This window comes from Phaethon lepturus, unplaced genomic scaffold (genome assembly GCF_000687285.1).
Source record: "Phaethon lepturus isolate BGI_N335 unplaced genomic scaffold, ASM68728v1 scaffold44506, whole genome shotgun sequence".
Classification (NCBI taxonomy): Eukaryota; Metazoa; Chordata; class Aves; order Phaethontiformes; family Phaethontidae; genus Phaethon; species Phaethon lepturus.
This window is the reverse complement of record NW_010547737.1, coordinates 525-9206: the sequence shown is the minus strand read 5'-3', so window position 1 is coordinate 9206 and position 8682 is coordinate 525. Positions and strand designations below refer to the sequence as shown.

At 45.6% G+C, this 8682-nt stretch overlaps 1 protein-coding gene across 1 annotated transcript in view; it reads right to left on the bottom strand.

Moving 5' to 3' along the window:
• Positions 1-5103: 5103 nt before the first annotated feature.
• Positions 5104-8682, bottom strand: part of LOC104622839 (heme-binding protein 1-like) — a gene marked incomplete at its 5' end in the record, with an annotated part of 4011 nt that continues 432 nt past the window's right edge. The window contains 3 exon segments of the mRNA XM_010289738.1: positions 5104-5508; positions 6812-6948; positions 6951-6997. Of these exon segments, the coding sequence (XP_010288040.1) occupies positions 5337-5508; positions 6812-6948; positions 6951-6997 (356 nt within the window).

The following is an 8682-nucleotide window of genomic DNA, read 5'->3' as shown; positions in this document are numbered from 1 at the left end:
TCTCTCAATGGCCTCACAGCTCCAGAGGAGCTCTGCTGCTTCTCGGTCAAACAAAGCAAGCGAGGTTGGTGAGAGGCTCACAGCTTACGACGTCCAGCTGCATCAGCTCATGGGATCCCAGAGGAGAAGGGCCATGGCACTTGTAAGGCCACATGGCAGGCTGGGCTGCAAGGGATGTAAAACAGGAGGCACTGGCCTGATCCTGTGCTTGGTACATGGCAGTGAGTTGATCCATATGCATGAGAATCCAGAACCTCAAAGACATTGAAGAAGTAAATACCAGTGGTATCTTTCAGGATTTTCTTTCTGGGATGTTTGACTTCCATTTGTACTTTTGAAAAATCTGCACCTAAATTTCAGGTCTTCTCCACTGGATTACACAGAAGATACGTCTGAGGCTGCCCCAGGATCTTGGGCTGCTGGGGTCAGCCAGACCCCACACTCAGTCTAAGAACAGTGGAGTTCCTTCCACCCCTTTCACTCAAGTTTCTCCTCACGGAAACTGGGGGGCGAGCAGCAGTGAGGGGTAGGGGAGCAGCATGCACCCAACTCTCACCTAGGCATGGGCTCTGGATGTGGAGTTAGACAAACAGCACCTTAAGAATCAAGCAGCATTTGCACTGACCCATCTTCTGCAGCAGCTGCCTCAGAGGACTAGGAAAAAAGCATCTGCCATGGCTGAAGCCTGTCTTGCACAACAGATTCTGCTGAGAGCAAAGCAGAGATTATGAATGAGCTGACAAAAAACAGCCTGCTGTTGGCACAGGCACCAAGCAGAGACAGAGTAGCTACACTGGAAGTGTTTCATCCATTACTGTCAGAGAAGTCACTTTTACCACTGATCCTGCTCCAATAAATCATGTTGCCAAGCAGTTTTATAGAGGTGTTATACATCCAAAGCTACTTATGGTCCTGTTAAAAGAGATGCATTTCTTTTTTAGCTCAGTGTGGCTGAAATGCTGTCACAGAAGAAACAGAGCCACTGCTCAGAGTGCTATTGTAAAAGAGGTATTGTTATAATTACAGCAGGAGGGACAATGTGAGCTAGGAGCTACCATCTCCTTCCCCTGTCCCATTGCCTTTCAGGCAGCCTTGCAAAGCTGAAAATTTGCTACCACAAGCACAATAGCTGCTCACATACCCTTTGCCACAGTGATTGATGAAAATGGGGAAATAATGATGTTACTTCCCCGTTCACCATAAATCACCCATCCCCTCAAAGTGACTAGAGTATTATAAAACTGGCCAGATTTATATGGACAACTTAACCATTTAGCTCTTTTATAAAGGCTGTCATCTTCTTAATGCAGTGTTAGATATATTTAGGCATGTGTCTACAAAAGCAATTACTTCTTTTCGAAGCTAACAAAGCTCTCATTCCAGCAGACTTAAAACCTCAGCCTGCAAATGTTCACCCTGTGGCTGTGTTTGCATTAGCAAGTTATTCAGTGATGGCAGAAGCCAACCAAGAGATCAAAGCAGGGGGTCTGGAGGCACCTACATGTACACTATATATAGATGTACATGTACTTATACATGAATGCATACATATACAAATATTTAGACACATACATATGTACATATATATAAATATATATGGTTTGTGACAAATGAGGCCAGCAGGAAAACTCTCACAGATGATGTTACTAAAAAGTGGGGTAGCTTAGAAAGCCAGTATATCCAGCACAGCTAAATCTACGTGGCATACGTATAATTCCCATCAAGATTACGCTTTTGAATTTGGCTCCGTTTAAATGTGGCCCTTCCTGCAGCCGGCCCTATCACCATCACACCGCTGCTTTGGGTCGCACTGGGAGATGCTCCTCTGCACCATCGAGCGAGGCGATGGGAGAGGGCCCCAGGCAGCCACGCAGCCTTCGCTGCGCACACCCACCGCATCCCCGCAACCCAAGGCAGCTGCTGACAGTGCCAAGGTGCCTAAGCAAGAAGAAACGTCCGCCTTCCAGTTTCCCTTGCACTGTTGTCTTAAATCCACACACAAGAGTTAGTGTCATGACTCCCTGTTGAACAGCAGAAAAGCACCAAAATGTCCCCATTTCAGCATTTGCTTGAGACAGAGAAAGGCACTGCACAGGCATAGAAGAGAAGTGGAGATATCCAGGCAATCTGCTGCACTATTATCCCTTGGAGAACAAATACTGGAGGGGCCAGAGAAAAGGCCCTTTTTTTTTTTTTAACATCAGTTCAGAGTCAATTGTGTGTAACCAAGCCGCTGTGACCATGCTGGCCTCGGGTCAAAATCCAAGGTGCACCTCTGACGCCTGGCCCCAGCACAAAGCGGTTGCTGCAAACCCTCTAATGTCAACAGTGAGTCTGGCTGTCCAAACAAACATGCACCCATGATGTCGAAGGCGTATCAAAAAGCTGTCCGACCCAGCTGCCTACAGAGCAGAGAAACAACCTGCTGGAAACCTTCAGCCAAAGATTTCTGCTCTTCCACACACAAGGAACTCCTTGCCACAGGCCAAAAGGATGCCATGGATAGTAAGCTTACCCAGTCTAAAAAGCAACTGGACAAATGCATGGGATAAAGTCTACCAGGGTCTACCAAGCACAACAACAAATATCCCTGAGCCATACTGTATTAAAGACGGGGGAATATTTAGAGGAGATATCAGCCCACACTTGCAGTGATCCTGTAATCTGTTTCAAGTGTCCACTACTGTCCATCACTGGCAGCAGGGCCCTGAGTTAGATGGACCTCAATGTGACAATATGTCTAACATTTCTGGATAGTAGGTCATGTTGAAAATCAGTCATGAATATCTGCCTGAATACTGTCCGTGAAGCCCAGCCACAGGAACACACACAAGTGAACACAAAATTTTCCTCAGGTGAGCAGACCCTGTAGTTTCTACATTAAAACAAATACATCAGTCAAAGCCTCTCAGGGGCTGGAACCAACAAAGAAGGAGATTACTCCATCAAGCTCCCGTCTCACACAGTCAGATAATGCAGGGCCACAGCAGGATACCTAAAATAACAATTTATCAGAAAAAGCATTATGACTATTTATAGATGCTCCAACATGATCAGTATCCCAAACAGAAAGATAAACTGGCAACCTAAAGTGTTTCAAATCAACAACTCCCACTGAGCCCACAAAGTCAATGATCAGCACAAAAACTGTAAATCACAATATTATTTTTTTTATTTATTTATTCAAAAACTCTAGAGAATGCAGACAGAACACAGGCATCTTTGCTTGTACAGAAAAGGCAATTCTGTTTGCATAAGCTTTTGATATCAGTTAGTGCTTTATGAAACTGTGCCCTGCCTACTGCATGCAAAGGCCAGTAGCAGGGCTGCACAGGCAGAGCTACAGACACAATTACTCTCACTATTGGGTGAGAAGCTCTTGCTCTCCATTCAGAAAGAGTGCAGGCATGTTAGGAAAAAAAACCCAAAACATGCTGCTGAGATGTGCAGTGGTGTTCATACCAGGTTTATTATTGATCTGCCTAACATCTGAGATTTCACAGGAGAAATTGTGAGAAACTTCAGGATTTTGATCATTGCAGGACATTCATCACCGGTAGCAAGAAAGGACTGTATCCACAGTCAATACACAATTTCCAAAATAAACTTGTGAATGCATAAACTGCCAGCACTCTGCCCCTCCATCCCTCACCCACACAGGTAAAAATAATCTGGGACATGAATTCAGGGGCAGCCTTGAAAGGGCCTTTGCTCCTTAAAAAACTCCTTCAAAAAGCCTAACTCTTTGTCTGCCTTGATTTCCCTTTTGATTCCTCCTCCAATGCACTGCAATCACTAACTGCAGCCAATAGCTCTTTCCTTGTTTGTTTGTTTTTTTTAATTAAATGATATCCGCTCTTTTTACCCATCCTGACTAGCTGCTCTTCCACATGGGTGACTCTCATGAGGTCCACAGCAAAGTTCTTCTATGGCTCAGCAAGAAAGAAAAGGAAAGCACATCAGAACCTCAGGTTTTCTCCTGCTGCTGCTGAGGTTTGTTCTTGGAAAGCAGGCGTATGTCAAACAGCTCGACCAGCCAGAACCTGGGATGCCATCTGACAAATCTCTCTTTCAGCTCCAGGGGGAAAATGGCTTTTGGAAAGCTCCTGAACTTTGAGGCGCTTTAGCATCAGAGAAGCACACCCCTTTTAGAGGAGGTAATGAATTATATAGGCACCCACAGTAGCATGGTGCATGAGCATGTCCCCACCACAGGCATCCTGCTGCTTCCCTGGCAGAGCCGACAGCTAAAATGCTGGTTTGATGCCTAGCAGTTCAACACTGCTGGTCTTCCTAAAACAAAACCCACCCTTACTATTGTATTTGAAGCTTCTGAAAGGCTACCCGTTATTTGATGTAAATGGTGTTTTCAAGAACAGCCAGGGTTTCCTCCTCCTTTAGAGACAGCTGCTCTGCGTACCCCTTTAGAAACTAACATTTATGAAGAGAGGCTTTTTGAAGATCTGCACCCACAGTAATTCCACTAGCTTCTCACTATTCTTCAAATGCACCCTCGGATCACAAGTAATAGGGACCTGCTCTTTTTGCAGCCTGTATTTTTCTAGTTCAATTAGATTACCATACATATTTCAACTTTGGCCCTTGTGTAGGCTATTTTTAAAGAAATGTTACACACAGGTAACAGAAAGGTGAGGAAATTATTCTGGAGTCTCCATGTCACATTGTCCAGCTGCTCTCTGAGATCAGGACATAACACACCCCAAAATGTCTCCCCTCAAACAGAAGGGCAGGTGCAAACAGAAACCTGGATCTTCCTCTAAACAACATTTCTCTGTCAGATAACAGAAGCATTGCTCTCCTGCACACTATGAGACAAGGTAAAGGGTGCTTATTTTCACTGCACTGCGTTGGTAGCAATGCCGATGCCCTTTAAACTGCTTTTGGAACGGCACAGATAAAAGCAGCATTTTACAGCTGCAGTAAGCTCAAGAAGATAAAGAAGTCCCTGTGTGCTCAGGTGAGTCTAAGTCTGCCAGCACTTGGACGTGACTCCTGTCAGGCACCCGTCTTGCTAATTAAGTACTTTTGGCTGTCTCAGCATTGAACTCTAGGAGCATGAGGGAGATAAAAGCAAGTCACCGAGAGGTCATGAGAGTCCGTGTGGTTGAGGACTTGGTCCAGAACAAAGGAGCAGGATCGTCAGGTGCCTCTGCAGTGTTCTTCTAAAATGGTTGGTCCATAAAAGACCAAGGCATAGGAGTGGAGGGAGTAAAGGATGATCTTCTGTGTCTGCCAAATTATTTTATTTTGAAGAGGACGGGAACATAGTGTGGGGAGGTTATCAGTGCAAGCCAGCACCACTGGCAGCCAGATGCTCACTCTTTCACAAACCAGACCTCATTGCGTCGCCCATAAGGCTTCATAGGGGGGTCGTAACCATTGCAGAAGTAGAAATCCTTGCAGTACGCAGCTTCACTCCCCAGAGCAGACTTCAGCTTGGCAGCATAGTTCACGTAATCCACCTCTTTGGCATAGCCACCAAACTGCCTGCAAGGACACCAAACACAGAGAGGTGCTGAGCAGTCCTGGCAGAGCACAGACAGGAAGAACAATATACAGCCACTGTATATTTAGACACACATTTTGATCCATGTCCCACCAACATGCACTTGTGCAGGCACTGCTCTTGTGAACCAGCACACTTTGCCCGTGATAGGTTTAGTCTCAAGGGTTACACAGCCAGGGTGCGGTCAGCCGTCGGCAGACCCCAGAGACTCACGTATATCAGTCAGCAGAACGGCCCTGCCCTTTGAATCAACGCCATATCAGAGCAACAGCTTCCTAGAGCACAAGGTTATCTCCAAGTCCGCTCAGCCCGCAGTCCTTACACCAATGCTGTCAACAGTCATGTTCACTGTGGTGTGAACAACCATCTGCTGGAAGTCAGATCATGAATGGAAGCCAAACTTTAGCTAGCCCAAGGAACAGGGCGGGGGGGAACAGAGATGTTAGCAATTACAGCCCACAACGCTATTTAAAAAGGGTGGGCTGGAATTGGTCTGTTTTATGTTGACCTCCCACCAACAGGAACTGTTTCCACATTAGCTTCCACCTCACCATCCTGCCTCAGGGCCAAGGTTTGAGACAAAACAGCTTGCTCTTGCAGAAGTGGCCCACGCCTGCAGCTAAGGCCAGGCAGCAGTCACAGGCAGGGAGGAGACAGGCAGTTCAGAGTCAGCCAAAACAGTTTAAGCAAGGAGGCAGGGGAACACCCAAGGGGTTAAAAACAGGGTGAAGAGTTTATTGCTATTGTGATGCTAGTTTGAGTCTAGCTTGTCAGTCAACAGCCAAAGACATTCAAAGGTGATTTGAAGCAAATGCAACGGCTGCTTGTTTCTGTGATGGACTCTGGCATGAGTCCATCTAAATGAGGTTTCAGCTGATGCCTGTAGTTTGATGCAAACCACACCAAAGGACATTCTTGATTACTAAGAACCGCCTTGATCCCAGTAAGTGGGGAAAACAATAGTTTTCAGAGATTAGGAATGACTCAGTACTTTCATCTCCACCCTCCCCTGCTCTTCACCTCCGCAGGTGAAACAAAAAGGCTTTCAGGGCTAACCTCTGCACTTGTTTTAAAAAAAAAAGCCATACTCCAAACGGGTGCAGCATGACCAATGATTAGAAATGCCATAAAACACTTGTCTTCAGTCTAGAAAGACCCCTCCATCTCCTTCTACCACATGCACCCCTTGCCCAGCAAGTCAGCTGGTAAAACCAACACTGCTCTTCAGAGCACACTAGAGACCTCAAGCAGTTGGGACGGGAAATCCCAGGATGCATTCCTTACGTGGAATAAATGGTCATCCCCTGTCTCTCTTCAATCTTAATGCTTTCATCGCTGGGACAAGGAGGGTTGTCTTGAAACTGGCTCGGGATCCACAGAGAAACCTTCACTTTCTGCTGTAAGGAGCCATCTTCAGCATTTTTTTTAAAGCAGTGATGGAGACAGGAGCAGTCATGCCCATTCCAACCCCTGAAAGACACACGGAAATTACTAAAGAAGCCTAGGTTCTCAGGAACTCACAGCATTAACAGGGGATTCACAAAAGCTAAATTTAATTTAGGAAGGCTCTGCATCCTGAACTCATTTTATAGTCAGTCAAGAGAGTGATGTCCTCCAGGGCATGCAGAACAGCCACTTTAGTCTTCTGCTTGTGCCAAACCTCTCTCTCCACTGACTACACAGGGACCCTGGGAGATAAGGACCCCAGGTGATCTCTGAAGGCTTTCCATTAATGGTCCTGCTTCTGTGGCGCTCAAGTATGTATCTCATGCCACTGAGACACTCTGTTGTTCTGACAAATCACCTCTAGCACAACAGGGCCTATCATTCCAGGTCAGTGGCACATTTAGATCTACCTCTGTATTTAAATTGTTATCATCTGCACTTAGCGGTGAGGTGACAAGAGCTTTCTCCTAAACCCTTCCAAATGCTTCCAGGTATCCTACAAGTTCCAATGCCCCAAAACTCAGAGCTGTTCTGGCTGGCTCTTTCAGCAGTAGGGAACCTCCTGTCACGAATAAGTTAGTGAATTTGATTGCTGCTATTTTGTATTAGATAAATTGCCATCTTAAAGTTACACCAAGCACAAAATATATCACTACACCAGAATCCCTGATACCCTATCCCTTTAGTCTTAAACTGTTGACCAAGTCTGGGACTAGGAGTGGATTCATTCGCACCTAGACTCCTCTCCTTTTCTTTAGAAAGCAAGGGGGTCCACTCTGAACCTCATGACTCATAACTTTCCTTACCTAACCTTAGTCATAAACCGTTGACCAAGTCTGGGACTAGGGGTGGATTTCGGTCCACTCTGAACCTCATGACTCAACGGGAGGGTCTCCCCTAGTTTCTGTGCCACATTGAACTGATTTGGTCTGCAAGTAAATCATTCCAATCTAATTGTAATTTGGTTTCCCTTTGTATGCCTTTTCCATGTTGGATAAGTAATAGAGTGGACCTTGCCATCGAATTCTGTTAAGTCATGCTTTTTACAAATTTCTATTAAAATCATGCGTTTTCTGATATCTTTGTCAGTGATTCTTTAAGCAGACTAAATTACTCATTTGTGACACCTCCAACCCTCAGGATCAGGCAGCCACAGAACCAGCTGAGATCAAGCCATCTTTCGCACTGCTTTGACAACAGACCTTCTCTGTGCCACGTTATAGAAGTTACCCCTCCTCCTACAGCAACAGTGATCATCACCTTTCCAAAACATACTGCTCTAAATGCCACTTCCCTCTGCATACAGCCTGTATGGACTATACAACTCCCTCTACCAGATGCCTGGGAAAGATGTGAGAGAAAATGTATATGCCTCAGAACTACTCTGTGGTCTTCTCCTCCTGCTATGGATGATTACCAATGTGCATACTTTAGTAGGTTGAGAATTGGAGGCAATGACCTGGAAGTACCATTACAAAAAGTTATGAAGAGCCACTAAAAACCAAGCTTGTTGATTACCCTTTCATGAATAAAAATAGCCAGAGTATATGATAAAATACGAAGGTCATAAAAGTTATTTCACTGCCTACAATGGCACATCACAGAACCAAAGTGCCCCAGTTACCCTGATTTCATCAGCTACCGCTCACCCAGGGAGCTGTGACAAGTATACGTGCGTCTGCCCTCATGCTATCCCAGCTGCAAGGTAA